Genomic DNA, 19,237 nt, shown 5'->3' with positions numbered 1-19,237 from the left:
TTTACGGTGGTTTGAAGTTGAAAATTGTTACCACTCCCTCCAATTAGTGCGACTGCCGTTGTGTGGATGGGGGGTTGGTGGGGGTGGTTGAGGGGTTGTGAGGTTGCCCAGGTGGGGCTAATTGTAGTTTGTGTTTTGGTTTTCCCTGTTCGGTCACTCGCGCCTCCGATGCACCTGATGATGCAAGCCCGGCAGAAGTTTGGTGGAATGCAAATTTCCTTTTAACAAGGAATTGTAAATTGTCCACCTCCTTCGTTTACTGGGGAATGTATATGTGTGTGAGTGTGTCCGTAATAATAGAGTTTAGCCGAAATAGTTTTTTCTTCGTGAAATGCTTACTGAAGTAAAAGTACCTTAAATTACGTTTCCATGCGTCTTTAACGAAGGTGATTGCTTCCTTTCATGTTTCCACTTTAACCCGACTCGCCTAGCAGGTATTTCCCTACCGTTAAGCTTTTCCTACGTCGCGGTTTTCATACGCGAGGGCCGGACAACAAAAGAGAGACCCCGTAATGACGACGGCACGATGCAGCAGGGACGGGTGACATGCGACGAGAAATGTAAAGGAACCCGAAAACCGTAGGAAGCAGTCAAACTGCCACGCCAAACGCAAACCGAGGGAAGCCTTCAACTGGAGCATGCAACATGGAGGCGCGTTGAAAAAAACTACAGAAAAGAAAAATAAATAAAAACCGCCACGAAACGGTGAGAAACGGCGAAAAACATTAGAGTAGGTTCTGGAAGGGACGGTGAGGGGCTTCGCTGTGACGGCTAGTTCTCCCGAGCCATAGGTGTTCAGTGTGTCGTTGAGCTGGAAGACTCCGAACGCGGCTTGCTGGGAGGGTAAAGAGAGAGGGAGGCATGAGGTGGCATAAAAATGAAAACATGAAACCAACATATTTGCCATCCAACCAGAAGGTTATCCTCCCGCGAGCCCTACCCGTTCCGTTTCCTGCCTCGATTAACCTCCCGTCGGGTGATTTTCATTCCACGAGTTCTACGACGATCCGCTTATTTCACGAGCAACGTCCAACATTTCTTGAGGAGCTCGCGAAGGGGTGGAATAGGGGGTGAGAGGTTATTTTTTCATGCCTTCCTCTGCACAATATACCGACTGCCAGCACACAGCAGGGTCTTTGGCCTGGACTAGGAACTCGTTCGCCAATAAACAGACGCTTGAGCAAGCTTTTGTACGTGTGTTGTTTTTTTTTGTTGTTGCCGGTGTTGCTCCCTCCCCCCACCTCATCCCCTGCCCTAGGACGACGAAAAAGTCCTTCATCCATCGATTCTTTAACCCAACGCAGGAGCAAACAACATCGGCAGAGCATGGCATGGCTTTTCCCCCGCAGTGGCCCTTTGCCACGGCATCGACAGGGCGAACGAATTACATTACAACCACAATCAACAGTCATTTATTTGGGTAAATCGAATTCTTCGCCGTACGTACCCGTTGCGTTTGGTCGGCCCATTTGGCGACGAGGGAGAGTTGTGAAAAATAAATAAAATTTGCCATATATCATGCAAAGGTGTCATAATGGTCGCGTGGTGGAACAAATCGAGAAGAAAACAAGTTATGCTCGTGAGCTTGTCGTCGCTCGTATATGTGTATGTACATCGCAAATAATGTCCCATAGCTTGAAAGTGGTGATTTAAGGAAACTATTTTTTATAACCAATCGGTCGATGGAAGATGTTAGGACATGTACGATTTGCTAAAAGAATCAATGTAGCATATACACATGTTTATGCGAATTAATGGTCCATAACAATAATCTAAAAGGAGGAAAAAGATACTTTAGTTTGTTGCTCAATTTATTTTCTATGATTAATTCTAAGGCATAAGCAAAGTACAAAATTATAAATGATTAGGACATTAAGTATCTAAACTGCTCAGTTAGACTTCACAAAACATAAACAAATTCTTATTAAAATGAGATCGGAAATAACTTGGCAACAGCTTTAGCTGGTTCATCTTACAATAAACGTGTAGATCATGGTCTGATTTGTTTGACACATTGTTCATTGTCTTTGGTCAACATAAGAAACCAAATTTGGGTAATTTTGACCCCACCGCAATTTTCAATTATAATATTCCGAAATCGGCTAAATATTTTTATAAAACAAACTAGACTTTTCTTAAAATCCAAAGCTACATCTAAACCAAAAATTTCAGATTTTTCTGTTCGACCAGTTCCGAGAACTAACTTGAAAATCCCTAGAATGCTTTTTTGGGGTCATTTTGATCCCTATTTTTAAATTGATATAACTTCAACTTCGTTAGTTTTATGTGTAATTGTTGACTATCTTTTGACGTTTTTGGATTTTCAATGCATTTTTTCATAGTTCTTCTAACTCGGAGTAAAGAAAAAACGGTCTAAATTGAGTTTTTTCTACTTTTATTTATTTAAAATCTATAATGTAAATAAAAAAAGTGTACGCAGCAAAGTTAGTATGTTGAGGAGCATTTCAAAAATAAAATCATATTTCTCGCGTATGGAATAACGGAACAAAGCACAGGACGGAAAAAAACCTATGGAATATTTTGTAATCCACATCTTCAAGGTCAATTTGTGGCGTCATTTGATTTTCTTAAAAATATGAAATGAATTTTTAAAGGTGGCGTAATACATAAGCATTACAGCGAGCACTTTATCTAAAAATTGAAAAGAATTAAAATTCGATTCATATCGATCTTTTTTGCTTTACACCGAGCCAGCGGAATGATGAAGTGGTACATCAAAAAATTTAAAATTACAATAGATAGTCAAATATGCTAAAAAGAATTATATATTATTCCCAGAAAGAAAATATTCTCAGCTCAACCTCAATCAATTTCCCAATTACCGTTCCATCCCGGGACCAACAATTCGCATGAATACACAATTTGTGTGAGAAAGGGCAATTAAGAAAATCTTTCTTGAAGGTCAAAGCCGGTAACGAGCAGGGGGTTTTCTTCCGCGAAAATATGGCCTTTTGGCTCGCAGCGAACCACATCGATTTCACGAAACGGGAGACTTGTATTGACGGACAGACAAGATGAAATTAAGAGTGACACGAGCTAACGAAGGAAAAGAACAATTATTTTTTATACTTGCTATTTTTGGCCGACATGTACCTTGGATGGTTTAAGATTAGGCATGCAATGCGACATTGAATATTTAAGCAATGTTGTGAGCTGAACAAAGCTTCACGTACTATTTCATCCATGTTGAATTAAAACCTTATTAAACCATCTCTTCATAGCAAAACGATTGCATGTAAAAGCATTTCTTTTGAAACGCACGTAGTATTGACAGGCATTAGGTATACTTCTTCGCTTTAAATTAAATCTTTAAAATTTGTGATCGAAAATTGAAAATCGTCACAAACCACTTTATTTTAAACACTTTAACGCATGAACCTTATTCTAAAGCTTTCACCAATATTTTTGAGAGCTTAAAAACAAGAAATAAATGCCATCCCGATTTTATATCTTGGTTCGATTAAATTGGACTGGTCATCAATAATTTGTTTTCGTTTGGTGTCACTCTGATCACGGTAAAAAGGTGAGAAAGTTTTGGTCTGTTTGCTTAAGTTTCGAGGAAAATTAAATGGTGACAATGCTCCATACAAAAAGGCATAATAGTTTTGTGTTCAAAAATACGGTCCACTGAGGCGGTAAGCGATTTTAAGTGTGAAGCAATGGCTCGCTTGGGGAACATTTTTCGCAAAAAGTCGGAACCAGTAGGGCTTAATAAATTAAACTCAACGTAAACAAAAACAACTGACCTACTTGCGATTCGTAGGAATCATGAAAAACAATTGGCTGTAGCTAAAAACAAAAACTGACGATCGATCGCCGCGACACATTTGTTACCCAATTGCAACGATCGGGCCTTCTTCTGCTGACGCCGTTGATCGTTGGAACGCCATAAAAGTGCTTCCTGGGGCACTGATCGGCGACTAGTTGAGTTTGTGAGTTTCCCTCGGCAAGCCGCCTCCAGCAGCTGACCGACTAAACAGTGACAAGATGAAGTTCGTCGCATTGTCCGCGATTGGTGTGGTGTTGCTTGCGCTACAACTGACCAGCGCAGCTCCGGCGGAGGAAGTGAAACCAAGTGAGCAGCTACCGTCGAAAGCCGACCTAGTGAAACCAGTTACCCAGGTGGAGCAGCTTCCAGTGGCTGCCGTCAAGACGGAAACCGAGGCCCTAGCACCCGAGACGGCCCAGGAGAGCGAACAGGATGCGGTCCTTGCGGGTGCCGCCGAAGTGAGCAGCTTTGTGGAGGAAACCGCTGCCGAAGACGAGGTTGCTTTGGAAAGTAGTGAACTGGACTCGAGTTTCCGCAGCAAGCGATCGGTTGCGTGTACTGAGGTCGTTGGGGATGATGGCGTTACGCGCACGGTTTGCGCACCGGATCAGGAAGCGGAGAGCAGTGTGATGTCGGAGCGATCGTACGGTGGACACCACGGCGGCCATGGATACGGCCACGAGCAGAAGGGCCACGAGGCGCACGGTTACGGCCACGGAGGTCACGAGCACAAGGGTCACGAGGCGCACGGTTACGGCCACGGAGGCCACGAGCACAAGGGTTACGGACACGAGATGCACGGCCACGGAGGACACGAGCACAAGGGTTACGGACATGAACATAAGGGCTACGGACACGAGCATAAGGGCCACGAGCATAAGGGATACGGCCACGAACACAAGGGTTACGGACACGGTGGTGGTCACGAGCATAAGGGTTACGGTCACGAGCATAAGGGATACGGTCACGAGCATAAGGGATACGGACATGAGCATAAGGGCCACGAACATAAGGGCTACGGACATGAGCATAAGGGCTACGGACATGGCGGCGGTCATGAGCATAAGGGTTACGGACACGAGCACAAAGGATACGGACACGAGCATAAGGGCTACGGACACGAACATAAGGGCCACGAACATAAGGGATACGGCCACGAACATAAAGGCTATGGACACGAGCATAAAGGCCATGAGCATAAGGGGTACGGACACGAGCATAAGGGATACGGACACGAGCATAAGGGTTACGGACACGAGATGCACGGCCACGGAGGACACGAGCACAAGGGTTACGGACACGAGCATAAGGGATACGGACACGAGCATAAGGGTTACGGACACGAGATGCACGGCCACGGAGGACACGAGCACAAGGGCTACGGACACGGTGGAGGCCACGAGCATAAGGGCTACGGTCACGAGCATAAGGGATACGGACACGGACACGGCCACGAGCACAAGGGCTACGGCCATGAGGCACATGGCCACCACGGAGGTTACGGCCATCACGGCGGCTACGAGCACAAGAAGTCCCACGCTTACCGGTCGGCCACCTATTCGCACCCAGTTTCCCATGGCCACGCCGGAGGATACGGCGGCCACGCTGAGCCAGTGAAGTGTGGAGCGAACTTGCTCGTCGGATGCGCACCGTCGGTCGCGAAGGTTCCTTGCCAGCCGGTGCACGACCACGGACACGGACATGGTGGCTACGGTGGACATGCGGCCGCCTCGGAGCTGGCCTACCGGTTCGCCGAGCCGCATCCTTTCGAACAGGATGAATAGATATATAAAGTTAAATTAATAAATCAACTGCACCAAATATTTCTGATTTACGACTCTTGTCTTTCAAGGATGACATATTTGTTGAGGGTATTGTGTCATTATTAAAAAATATACGATCAATGATCGCTTTCTTCAAAGCTATTAACCCGTTTATCACAAATTCGTCTACAGAGCACGTTTTCACTATCAGTTCGCACTTCATGGGTTGACATTTTCGAAATGTTCGAAAGCTTTACGGAAAATTGTTAATCAATCATTTTCTACAAAAGACAGGTCATCAATCACGAGGGGTGAAATTAATCAATCCGGACAGTCGTCACGATCAAAATGGCTCAAAATTAGTGAACCATAAATCTTTACAGTTTTTTTTAGAACATAAAGCCTTATCTATTCGAAGAAGACAAAAACAAAAGTATGCCATCTTTTCAGCAACCTAAAATCTGAAATTATTCAATTCAACAAAGAAAAGAAACATAAAAAAAAATAATAAATTCCTCATGAATGCATAAATTGCGAATTCGGCAATGCCTATAATAATCTTACTTGTAGTTGTTTTATCTTAGCTCAGTAAAATATTGATTACGCAAAGCAACTTGAAACCCTGCTTTTATAGACTACATTGATGTTATCCCAATATTATGGAATATTGAAAATGTATGACACCACATAATTATTTCACGTCTCAAAAGACAAATTCATAATATTTTAGCATGTTGATTAAGTTTATGTTTTATTTGTCAATATACAAATCAAAGTAAGAATTTAATTTGATTTATCTCTTTTGAGCAATTTGAAACAGAATTTTTTTGGATTTGAGAAATCTGATTTCATAAGAGAGTTTCGTCATTAAAAACAAATAAACACAATCGCACACAGCACAGATTACGATCGAAAAAAATCCTTCGAATCGAGTTGTCAAAGTGCACTCTCGTGAAAATGCGCGGACAAATCTGGCTGTCAAGTTTCACACACCTCCCCTGAAATGTGTTCGTTTTACCTGCCATTTTGAATATGAACGAAATGAACTCTTTTCTCAAATCCGTTCGTTCCCGTTTGTATGGGAAGAAATTCACGAGGTTATAGGCCGTGGATTCTCAACGAATTCGTACATTAAAGAGTTCTTATTTTAAAAAAGAGTGTTAATTGCTTTTCTGAGAATCCTATTTGTAGTTTTTAATGAGTTTACTATCATATTGTATGATTATCAAAATGATTACCAACGACTTGGTTCGAAAAGAAACAATCATACACTTCATGTAAACAATTGAGCGCCTTAGCTATCAACAATACTGGAGGCTTCAAAGGAACTGTAGCGTAACGAACATTACGCTCAGTTTAAGCGCCACCACGGAGCACCCGACCCACACCACTAAACGGGCGACATAATTAGCCCCCATAATTATTTTAGAACAAGGCAGTGCCTTGGCAAAGTTAAGAATAAAATTAATCCTCTTCGAATCTGGACATCAAGCGAGTAAGACCATTTTCCCAGCGACCATCCAAAATCCAAAATCGATCCGAAATCGATCCGAAAAGGCGTAAGCCCCCAAAGAACCTTTGAACATATAAGGTATAATCGCACAGAGTTCATTTTTAACTGAGCGTCGAACGAATATTTTTCGATAGAAGTCCGTGCTGTGCACGATAGTATTTCATGCATCACATCTCTCGAAATCGAATTCAAAAGTATGTTACATCAACAAAGCCGAAAATTTTGTAAACGAATGGGAAGTGAAGCACAGTGAATAATACAACTTAATTCAACTAAGGCTGTTTGTATATTACTTTATTTTAAAATGGTTAAAACTATTTTTTCAGCTTTCATCCCTTGCAAACCCGTTAAAATTGATCCACTAGGAGGGTAAAGCATACTTTTTACCAATCGTAAGATCATTTGCATTTCAGTTCACAAGTTAACAAATCCTTTTCATGGAAAGGGAATGGTAAAATGGTTTTCGTGTTCCGGGAAATAAAAATTCATATCATCGTTATACACCATAATAAGTGCGTTGCAATGCTTATGAACCATGTTTTTCACCAGCAAACGACCACTACAAAAAAGCTTTAGCTTTCATATTCAGGAAGCAGTTGGAAGGATCGAAGCCTACATCGACTGTACGGTGTCATGTTTGCCTCGTGTGAAATTAATCAAGCGCATTATTTTTCCTCTTATTTCCTTACCGTACTCGCTGCTATCAATCCATCAACTCGAGGCATATCAAAAGCGACCGATACGTGCAACAAATTTCCTACTAGGCTCAAAATCGACTCGCGAACGGTCGAAGCCGAGTGTTCCCTTTTACCGGTGGTGTCAGGCTACGAAATTTTATATTTTCCTGCAAACATTTGGTCCGAGAGCCGATGATACGCCGACGAGGCGGCGTTCTACATCAGGTCGCTCTCTCGTCGATCAACCGTCAGCTTTACACTGCGTGATTCTATGCCCAAACGGAACCCTCGACCTTCCCATATGGTTCATTTTTCACCATCACAACGGCCGAGCGCGTCGCGGTAGGGATTTTGAAGTCAATTTGTTTAATAATGACTTTGACTTTCGTGTCCTCGGCAGCGCTCCACCGCCCGGTATCTCCGCCATTCTCTTCACGGGTCGTCCCGGGCAGGATCTGTTCAGCTTGCGCACAATGAACCAAGGCCGGGATAAATGAACAACAGTCACGTTTGTATTCTTGCAGCTTACAGGCTTTGTTTTCCTTTTCTAATGAAAACATTTTTCGTTTAAGGTTGGATAACAATTCAAAATACTTGTTTTGATCCCCTTTTATGCGATTGCACAAGACAAGAATTAACGTCCTCTGTATTATGGGTCGTACTTTAGGTATTTTAAAACACTAGCAATTAGCATTTGCCAAAGCCAACATTTTCTTTTTACTTTAAAACCATTTAAGTATCGCTAATGCTAAAGTTCTGCAAAGGCCCACCTTGTATGAAAATCTCTAAACTTTCCATGCTATACACAAATGTACCATGGATAATAAAACTGTTTCTTGTAAGAGGAGTTATATTTGATGGTCTTTTGCATCCCTTTGTTCACTGTGCAGCGGCACAAACGATGATAAAGATGACATTTCACGTGTTCCCGAGGTTTTGCCGGTGAGGGATTCCAACGAAATAGCTCGTTAGAGTTCGGTACCAACCCGGCACGGCTTGGGCGGTTGGCCTTTCGCGTCGTATGTCAAAAATTGTTTGCCACATTCCAGAACGCCGCGTTGCGATGAACTAGATCGACAGGAGCACGAGCGTGTGTTCGTACGCGAGCACTGGGCCGTCCATTTTATTCCGCCGTGTGACCCCGGGTGGACCGAGATGAACTACTGTCAGGAAAACCCACCGGCAACGGGATGCCGTGGCGGGGTTCCGGGGCCCGTGCATACTCGACGACGGTCGACGCCCATCCGTCACTGTGATGTATGATTATACTTCCAATAAATCAATGCTCCGGTTTCTCCAGTCTACTTAACATGATCCTAACACTTGCCGCGAACCGAGAGCGCGTATGTGTGCGTGCGTGTTTCGTCGACGGGTTAGTGCCTAAAGTTGGTTGAAATATATCCGGCGGCCGGAAAATTGAACAAGAAACGCCGAGCGAGGATGAAGAAAATGATGCTCGCTATCGGAACGTTTGGCGCTACGCTGATGCCACCGAGGTCGTCCGATGGCGACGCGAAATACCGCGGGATCTAAAATTCGGGCCTACACTTTGGGACTATCTACCGAACAGTGCTGGCCGCCGTAAATGAGCCACCGATAATTTATTATGGTTTATTGCATCCGACCAAAACCCATGATATGGAGGACTAGATGCGGTTTTGATGATGGAAGAATGTTTGCTGCAGAGTATCAGTTCAAACGCAGTTGGATCGGGTAGGTTTATTAAACATCTAATAGGCACAACTATTTACTTGTCTATAGTATATCCCCTTAGGTTGTAGAATTGAACGTAATTGATGGCAAATGCGTAATATATTGACCAGAATAAGTTGGATTTGACAAATCAAATAATTAAATGTAAAAAATTTTCAGAATATTATTCTTTCCAAAAAATTAGTATCATGCGTCAGTTATTCATATTTTAAGGAACATTTTACGGTCGCAGGTGTTCTCTTTCTCTGTCGGTAACTGTGTGGCATACGCGTCATCAGTAGATAGCATACCGGACAGGAACATGGGGCCCCCAATTCTATGTGTCCCATCAGAAATCCTTTCATCCTTTACCTTGCCATACAAGGCGCGCTGTCGTTTAGTATTGAAAATTCCAAGCGCAGAACCTTACCGAAACCTTTTGTTGTGACGTTGTGTCGGTGTCATTTTGCCATCGAGGTCATACTTTGCCATGCTGGAAGCGAAAAAGTGAGACAGGGCCAAAAGTTCACGTCCGGCAGGGTACACAATAAAACATTCAGGGAAAAAACCGGTTTAGAGTGCACAAAATGGAGGCAATTTCGTATCCGAATCGAAGTAGAACGGTGGGCGAGTGGCGCTACAAGCTGAGGCAATGTTTGGTCGAGCGAGCTATCAATCATCGGATCATAATTTGAAAAATGTTATCCGGGACGAAGCTGTGTGCCCCTCGCTTGTGACTCGCCGTCAACAGTACGCGCCCCCTGACCTCGAGTAAAGCCTTTCCGTTATGCTTTTTTTCCTACGCACATGGAAGCAGTACGAGGCAGTACGTGTGGCATCTTGCGCCTGACAGAAGCCAGAAGGCTTTCGTTTATCCATAGCCAATCAGTTCGTTAGCCCATAGCCGACGAAGGAGCTGGAGGCATCTCAGTTGGAGAAAGATAATCCTTCGCTTTCCCTTTGTTTACCAAACGCTGCGTGAATCATTTTGGGCATCGCATTGTTTGTGGGAAGAGGAAGAAGGCTTTTCTGGAAATCCAAACGTAGGGACCTGGGGTAAGAAGAGGAGCTGCAAAACCTCAACCGCACTGACGAAAACTTTAGCACCGAGCAGGTGACGGAACGCGTTCCGATTGTTTCCTAACCCAACAAACCTCCCCCTCCCGTCCTCCGTTGGAATATAAATAGGAAGTAAATTACCAGATAAGTTGCTGCCATTTAGACGCACGACAGAAAACGAATGGATTATTTATATGAGCCGCCGGAATTCGGCGGAAAACGCAAACGGGCGCCCATTTCGCCCACGTCACCTAATGGCGACACGTCGCGGAAGGCGGGGTGGAGGGTCGGAACCGATGGCAGGCATATTTTTTCCACCACGCTTCCGACGAGATAAATTGGGTCCCATTAAGGATGGGGAGCCCGATTTTCCGTTTTTCTTTTTTTTTCTTATTGGAAGACGACGACCCAGCTTGTTAGTCCTAAACGAAGCTATGAATATTTTTCACACTTCCCGCATCGAAGGGAACGTTCATGCTGGGTTGCGAAAAATATTTTTCCTCTCGACGAGGAATTTTCCCAACTCTCTCTCTCTGAAAATTATCTCCCATACGATTGATTCGTTACCCTCAATTGATGATTTATTGCGCGTTTCAGTTAGTGTGAGAAGGTATGCTTTTGTTCATCTGGAGCTTTAAATGTTTGATAAAAGTGTAATTATGCAACTAGTAAATAATATTTTTAATGGTAGATAGTTTAAAACACGAATGGAATGCATTATGTATTATACCAATTATACTCTTTTTTTATTAGAGAGCAGTGATTTTATGACTATTGTTTAGGCGTTGACATGTTTTTACTATTTCTTCAAGACTGTTTCTGAGTATTCAACATACGGTTCAATAAGAAAAAGAAAAAGTTTTAAATACTTTTAGGGTAGCTTTAAACACTATTTTTACCGTGGTCATGTGTGTGTGTCTGTGTAATCATTTGGTTGTATACTCTGAGATTATGCTATCAGATGAGTGGTTTTCGAGTAATAAAGTTGAGGAAAATGTCTGTTTTGAATGTGATTAGTTTGCTGCACGCCCAAAAGCACGTAAAACAAATTGTACCGTTCACCGTATGCAACAATCACTCCTTGAAGGACCACGTCCCCGAATACTAGGAAGTGGACATCCACTCACACGCCGAGGGTCATAAGTTCAATGACAGGTTAAGTGAGGCAACATGACTTGAAATCTTCGTCCAGAGACAGAGTAAACCGTCATCTTACAGGGTTTAGCCTTTGATAGGACAAAATAAGCAGATGATACCACAAACGCAGTAGATGATTCTACAAACGGGACAGATGATAAGCCAAGTGAGCCATGTATACCACAATCGTGGCAGATGATATCACAATTGTGGGAGATGATAACACAAGCCGGTACGGAAGGTGTCAATGAAGTATGTACGATTTTGTACTTCACTGGCACCATCACCCAAAGCTGCATAAAAAATGTAATATCGAGGTTAATATGAACATTTTGAAGGACCACGTTCTGCCATGGATGAGAACTAACTTTGGAGCACAAAAATACGTCATTTTCTAATAGTACAAAGCACCGTGGCGCACCTCAAAAAGGCCTCAAGCGTGGCTGAAGAAAAGTATAGAATTTTGGGCCATTTTACTTGACCTCCCACCGACCCGAACTAGAAACCTTCGGATTAAAAAATATGGGCACATGTTCAGCTTAAGACCTGTAAACGTTCTAGCACCATTGTTGGATACCTGACAGCTTCAATTGCCATGGCATGGATCTTGAAAACTAACATATATTGAGAAGGTATCCTCTCGATTCTCTCCCTGTCTTGAGGAGGGGATCGAAACAAATGGTAGACCTATGGAGTAATGAATACATTAAGATTTCGATAAAAAAAAAGAGTTATCGAGGTATGAATCTAAGGTATCGATTTTCGCATTTGTTTATGGGACATACTGTACTGTAACTGTCAAAAAACGTTAGGCAGAAAAATGCCCAGAAGCGGGAAACTTTAACCACAAACTAGTAACAATCCATGATTGCTGCTAGCATCTTTCCCTCTTAAGCTCACCGAACCTAGGACGGCTTACCACGAAGCTTTTCAATTCATTCCCGGAAAATTGTTTCCATTTCGACGATCACAAACTTTCTCCGAGCAGCGTTTCGCTCGCGCGTATCCTTGCGCTACCTGCGCAAACGTCCGGCGGGCATCAGAATGGAAGTGAGTGAGCCAGTCAGTTATTCCGCCATCCATTTATCCAGTTCAGTTTGGCAGTCGTACCGACCATGTTACTCGAAGCAATTTGGCATCGACAACGTCTTCGCCGAGGTCGCCCGATTCGGTGAAGTTTGCCCACTTTTCCTATGACCCGTTTTCCGACGGCACGCCAATGCCACTGATTCGCGCCCGGTTTGGTCGGCAGGAAATAAGGCCCACAGTCAATAGGACGGCGGAAGCTTGGGCAAGAACATCTTTGCATATAGATGAGCTATGAATTTTATAGCGACGGCGTGCATGCATGCACTCGCTGCGGAACGCAATGTTTGGACACGTGCGAGAATATGGCAGCAGATGCGAAGAAAACACATCGAAAGCTGCATCGCACGGTTGTTGGCGAGTAGTCGAATTGATGTTCATGGTGTTATTGACATTATTTGGCGTAAACGGGGAGGACGCCGGTGCGAGTGGTTCGCAATGCTCGAGCAATGCTTGGATGATAGCTTCATGGCCTTGCTTTTGTAGCTTTTATTCATTCTGCTGTTGGTTAGCTGATTTCAGTTATACTTTGTGAGGCCATGTCTATTTGTTGGACATAATATAACATCACCATTCAGTTTATACACGATTCATATCAAAATTTATGTTTATTTCATAGAGAAGATAATAAACGATAGTATATTAACATTAGTTTTCCTCCAACAAACATGAAACTCGATTATAAACGAACTGGACATTTATTTTTCAAAGTTATTGTTGGAATCGATTAATACTTGTTTTCAACATATCCAACTGTGAATACCACATTCACACCAACGAAGACAAACAATTTGCTATCATACTGCTTTATTTCCAACACGCCCCTGAGAAACGGAGGCTTCCCGCAAGAGTTACAAAACAAAAACACCCAACATGCACAAAATATCGAACGCAAAAGCTAACAGCAAAAAAAAAGAAACGCTACCCTTGCTGCGTGTCGCCGTAGTTTATTCCGGTTGTCTGCAACTTTCTGACCAACGTCAATGTCAATCATTTGTAACTTTGGCTGAAACGGCAACCGGGCTGCAGTGTGTAGGGCAAATAAAACATACCGATGTCAATTTACGGGAGGCAAGTTGTGTTTTCATCAAGCAAAACTTTTTCCCTCCGGGAGCTGGCGAGCTGGGTCACGGGTTGGGTGGAGGAAAAAAGTTGTTCATCGAAACACACGGTCCCGCACACGCAAGCCAACGCTGGGCATGCTGGCTATAAAGACAATGGACGAAGTATTTTATTTGAAAAGAGAGAATGAGAGGATGTATGAGAATTGTAGAGATGTGGCCCTTTTAGCGGTAAAACAAGCATGAGGAAACGAATAGTTAGCTATCGAACTAAATGCTTTTGAATTTTTTGCTTTGATGGCTTAAAACTGGCAAGTTATCTAAAGATTATTGCATATTGCCATCACAAAAGGCAATGACGACGAGTTCGACTTTGTCAAGTAAAATAGAATCTGTTAAATCTATCATGCCGTACAGCAACATTGTAAAATCAAATCAAATTCTTTAAAACAAAAACATAATGCAGAGCAAAACATTAACTATCTCAGAACTATAAGTGTTATTTATTACCAACCAAATTTAAATATTTGTTTTTGTATTACCGCCTTGCTTCACGCATTACATAGGCAACTTCAAAAGCTACACGTAAAATGGTGCAATTCGTGAAAGAATGTTAATAAGCAACTTATATTGCAAACAAAGTATTCTGTTAGTATTAAATGCACTACAAAACAAGGGTGAAGCATTGTATACAATAAAATTCTTGCAAAAGTTGAAACTAAATACATTGAAACTAAAATAGGACATTTATAGGAGACAGTGCAATTTGTAATGCATGGATATTATATAAGTATCACAAAAATATATTTAAAAACAAGGTTTTACACAAATGTAATTCAATAAACAGTTGAGTGGAATAGAAAACATTATTTTTGGTTTAGAACCTTTTCAAACCTTTTCAATCAAACGTTTAGAACCTTTTTCAATCAACCTACAAATGCATGACGGTAAAAGATTTACTGCCTGCGAAGCACAGAATAGTATAGTAACCTAGTCAGATGGCGTCAAAGACCACCGAGCTTTCGAGTGAACCAGACCATATTTAAACGCTCTTTTCCGGCCGAGAACATCCTGGGAGGCAAGTCTCAGGTGCCAACTTGGGCGACACCTTACGCAGCTGTCTGTAGTTTATCAAAAACTTGTTGTGCGCACCCGACGGCAGAGGAAGTAAATTGCTACCGTCTGATCAGCCGAAACCCTGCGACCGATGCCGTGCTTCTCTGGTGACTGTTGTTTCTGCACGCGAAACGTTTTTCCTACCGCAGCTCACGGAGCAAGTCCGTTAAAGCCACTTGCACAACGAGGGTGGTGGGGGGAGAGTGCCTAACGCAATGAAAACAACGGCTTGGAGGACTATTTCTTGTGCAAATTTTCACTCGTGCATGCCGCAGCTGCCGAAGCAAAAGAAAAGCAAAGTGCGGCTCTGCACAGCAGCAGCAGCACCAGCACCAGCGTTGGCTGTTATTGTGGCAGCGTTCTAGGCAGCATTGTCTTCGGTCGCGAAGAGGGAAAACTTTTCCGTGTCCAAAGTTCACGGTACGATAACGAACGAACTGCCTTGCAGCCCACGTCAGGGAACGGGGAAAATGTGCACGAGTCGCGGGCTGCGGGGGTGGAGCTCGTGGAAATGCTACATCCGCCGGCTACACGCAGCCACCGAGTGGGAGGGCACGTGTGGCACGCGGCACTGCGACGCAAACGGTTTCCGCGAACCGAAAGAAGAAAGCAGAACTATTTCACTGCCGACATACTTTTGGTGATTCCATTTTCTTTTCGTTTTTTCCGTGCTTTGTTTTCATTGCGGGCTCAACGGGTTCCGATAAACCCAAGCTGGGTGTATTTGTTGCCGTTCGTTATGTGCATCGAAGCCCCGGACATGCGTTTCCTCCGCTGTTTTGTTTTCCCGAAAGGAGTTTTCTTTCGTGAAATTCTTAGATTTTGTAGCCTGAGAAAAGAAAATTGCTCCTTGCACCTTCGAACGAGCCGAGCGGGGACGGTTTATCCTTGGCCTTTTCTGCTCCCGCAGTGCTAAGGAAAAGTCGTCGATAGTTTGGCAAGAAGTTTTCCCTCGGTTTAACAAAAACAAAAACAAAAACAAATGTTGCCTTAAGCCGCATCGTTCGGATTTTTTTGTTTGTTTCTTGTTTTTATCCCTCTTGCAGAAACAAATAAGCAACGACCCGTGCCGACGCCGATCCGATTCTAGCATTGCGTTTGGCCTGTTGTTTGAGCGTTCGAAGCTAAAGTTCATCCGCACCGTTTGATGCATCAGCCAGTGCTATCGGAAGGAAGAATTAGTTTTCCCTGGCTCGGGCCAAACCCGGGCTCACTTGGTAGCCACAAATAGGGATGTTGTTTCCGAGAAAAGTTTGCTTGTTATTTAACTATTTGTCTATTTGCTCATCGATCGTTCGGTCGCTGGTTCTTCGAAAACTTTCGGCAAATTCAATAGGGTGCAAAGTTGAAAAAAATAAAAGAAACACGCTTGCACACACACTCAAACACACAAGCAATGATAATAAAACGCACCCCAAGCTAACGAACCACTCGAATGTAGAAGAACGCCGTCGACGAATGAATCCGTTGCTTCGGAAAAGTGAATCGTTCTTTTTTGGGATTTCCGTTTTCGCCGGGAGTGCAACGACGGAGCAACTTTTGCATCGTTCTTCAATGTCATACCAAGCCGTACCTTCAATCACACATACGGTTCGGCAATGACGAACACGAAGACGAAACTACATTCCTTTTTCCTAATTGCAACACTCGATAGGAGAGATGATTAGTTGGAAAAGTTTTTCGACTGGGTTTGGTTCTGGGCGGGAAACAGATCAATCGAAACTCAACGACCCCACCACTACTGGAAAACTTTTCTCACCCTCCTTCACCTCCTACACACACCTTACCAAGGAGTGAGCGTTGCACAAATAATATAATTGTCTCAACGTTTCGATCAACAAATAGCGTAAGGAGATCTTCCGGAAACTATTTACCCGCGTGCCGTGTGCGGATAGGGGTTTGTTTTTCTTCGCCCTAAGCAATGGGGCTCCGAAGAGGAAAATGGAGTCGGAACCATCCGGTGCCGAAAAACCGGCGCATAAGTTAAAGTCAACTTTGGAAACGAAATCAGCAAAGTATTATGTCACTGATTCAGCTCAAACTCCGTCCAAATGAGCGAGCGGGAAGTTGATCTCTGTTGACAGTGGTGATGAAAACCGTACCGATCGGTTGTGACAGAAACAGGCCGACTCATGAGCCGAAATGCGCGGATAATGATGAAACACACATCTACACACAGAAAGCAGCCTCGTGGAGGCTAGTGGAGGGTTGAAAAATCTAATAACGCAATCACCAATCATCACCAATCAGTTTGCGGTACTCGTCACTCGATGGTGGCGGACACCGATCGATCCGATTGCGGACAACGATTTCGCTGTGCAAGTGAAACTTCTCTTCTGGGCTGGGTCAGCAATTCGGCCAAAACCCTGGACTGGGAGTGGGGCACGGACGGGACTTTTGCGCGTCGACCCAAAATCGACTCCCTCGATTCGAGCCACCCGAGGGCGAATGCGAAGCCCTCCGGGAGGGCATTCGGATGGCATCAGCGAAAAACGAGGAGCAGAGCGAAAGGTGTCACGTTCAGGGCCGCAAACGGCCGCGAGCGTGGAGTGAATTTGCTAGCGATGAGTGATTGATCGGAACAGGTCCACCAGAGCGTACCTGGCCGTGGCTGAACACGAGCCAGCGTATAAAAATTGAGCCTGATGCAATTAATACAAATAAGTGAGGTTTTTACTACTCAAGCTAGTTTCGCTGAGTCAGTGGGGCCAATGTAGCGGAAATGTTTTCATAAAGATTGAGTAATGGTGGAGTTTAATACGAAACAAATACAAATATTAAAATGTAAATTTTTATCATGATGAAAAGTATAAATAGTGTAAACGATTGCAAAAAAAGATTTTTCAACAAAACATGTCAATTGTTTCATAAAAGATTGTAAAGTGGAAACTTTTCTCTAAACAAAAGACAAAAAAGAGGGTAGTTTTCAAGCACAAACGTTAAAATGCAAGCACATTGGATCGGATTTCGTTCGGTAAAACCGTATAAACGCTGAAACAAACATTTAGCACTCACTAGTTGCGTAGAAGAATCGAAAACTGTTTTGTCCCTCCTAGGCTATCGCCCTCCTGAGTTGAACCTATTTGTAGTTCCAAGTTAGGTGTGTCGACCTGACAAGATTCAACGCAAATGCAATTCGTGTTCATTGAACTGCAAAACGCGAATCGACGAAGCCAAAGCAATGGCTTTCGTATCTTCCAACAAGAACCGAACGTGGTGCCATATTGCGTTCGGTGCCATCACTAAAGTGGGGAAATGCGTAATATTCCGCAGAACAGAAGATGCAAAACATAAAGCGTTCAAACTTTTGATCATCCTTCTCTCATTACCGTTTCGGTGTGAATGTTGCCAAAAATTTCGCCCGTAAACGAATCATGAAATCCATACGAATCCAGGAATTGGCGAGTTTTCAGGAATCTGCCATCCTAGAAGGACATTGATATACGAATGGTTGAATGTGATTAAAATGGAACTGCGAATTAATATTGTTTATCAGTTTTTATATTTTGGCTTTAAGCACAGTATATCGTCTGGTAAAGTAATCGCGTTTAAGTGCACGCAAAACCATACAATTGATTATAAGGGATCTTCAAATGTAAGGGATTAAAATAGAAAGATGTTTTAAATTGAACAATTCTTTTCACAAATATGAACCAAAACTTTGTAAACTATGAATATGTCTAGTAAATCATAAAATTGATGTAATATTAGCACAGGATCGCATAAGCTATCTTCTTCTTCTTGGCGTAACGACCATCATGCTTGCCCATCAAGGGTTTACGATACTTTTTCCCTTTGTGTACGTGGATAGTCAAGCCCAATACAAGAGCTTTTTACATTTTTTTTTTAACATAATGATTTTTCATACTTCGACATATAATTGCTAGTTAATTTTAAATGCAAACCTGGAAGACATTATGTAAGGCTATGCATTTAGATTAAATTGTTATCCATAAGTTTAGTAGACAACAATTTATTCTTATGGTATAAATAAAATGGTAAAACACTTAATTCATTTGTCAAAACAATTATGCAGAGCTCCATATTCAATTTTTTTTTCAAAAATTTTTAATTATGCAAAACTCTGGTGAAACGATTGAAGAAAAAAATTATTGTAAATATGTTTAAAATCACCTTTCCTCTGGCCCCCGTGTTTATTTGCAGATTAATTGGTGGTAAACTCCAGATGCTTGGTTGACAACATTGGGATGTTAAAAAGCGCACTTTTTATAACCTTCAAAATCACTGAAGAAAAAGGATATTAATATTTGAAAGCATATCCAATACACCCGGCATTCTTTTAAAAATTTTCATAAATATATATAGCCCTATGTAGCATTACA

General features: G+C 42.8%; 1 protein-coding gene across 1 annotated transcript; it reads left to right on the top strand.

Moving 5' to 3' along the window:
- The first annotated feature begins 4,008 nt into the window (after nt 1-4,008).
- Nucleotides 4,009-5,574, top strand: LOC131258761 (histidine-rich glycoprotein-like). Its single transcript, XM_058260140.1, has one exon. The coding sequence runs from the start codon at nt 4,009-4,011 to the stop codon at nt 5,572-5,574; it is 1,566 nt and encodes a 521-aa protein (XP_058116123.1).
- The last annotated feature ends 13,663 nt before the right edge of the window (nt 5,575-19,237 follow it).

Source organism: Anopheles coustani, chromosome 3 (assembly GCF_943734705.1).
Source record: "Anopheles coustani chromosome 3, idAnoCousDA_361_x.2, whole genome shotgun sequence".
NCBI lineage: Eukaryota > Metazoa > Arthropoda > Insecta > Diptera > Culicidae > Anopheles > Anopheles coustani.
Note: the sequence above shows the minus strand (reverse complement) of the source record. Positions and strands in the feature narration are given on the sequence as shown.

Excerpts from the sequence above, each read along its gene's own strand:
- LOC131258761 (XM_058260140.1), top strand. The coding sequence starts at position 4,009 with ATGAAGTTCGTCGCATTGTCCGCGATTGGTGTGGTGTTGCTTGCGCTA.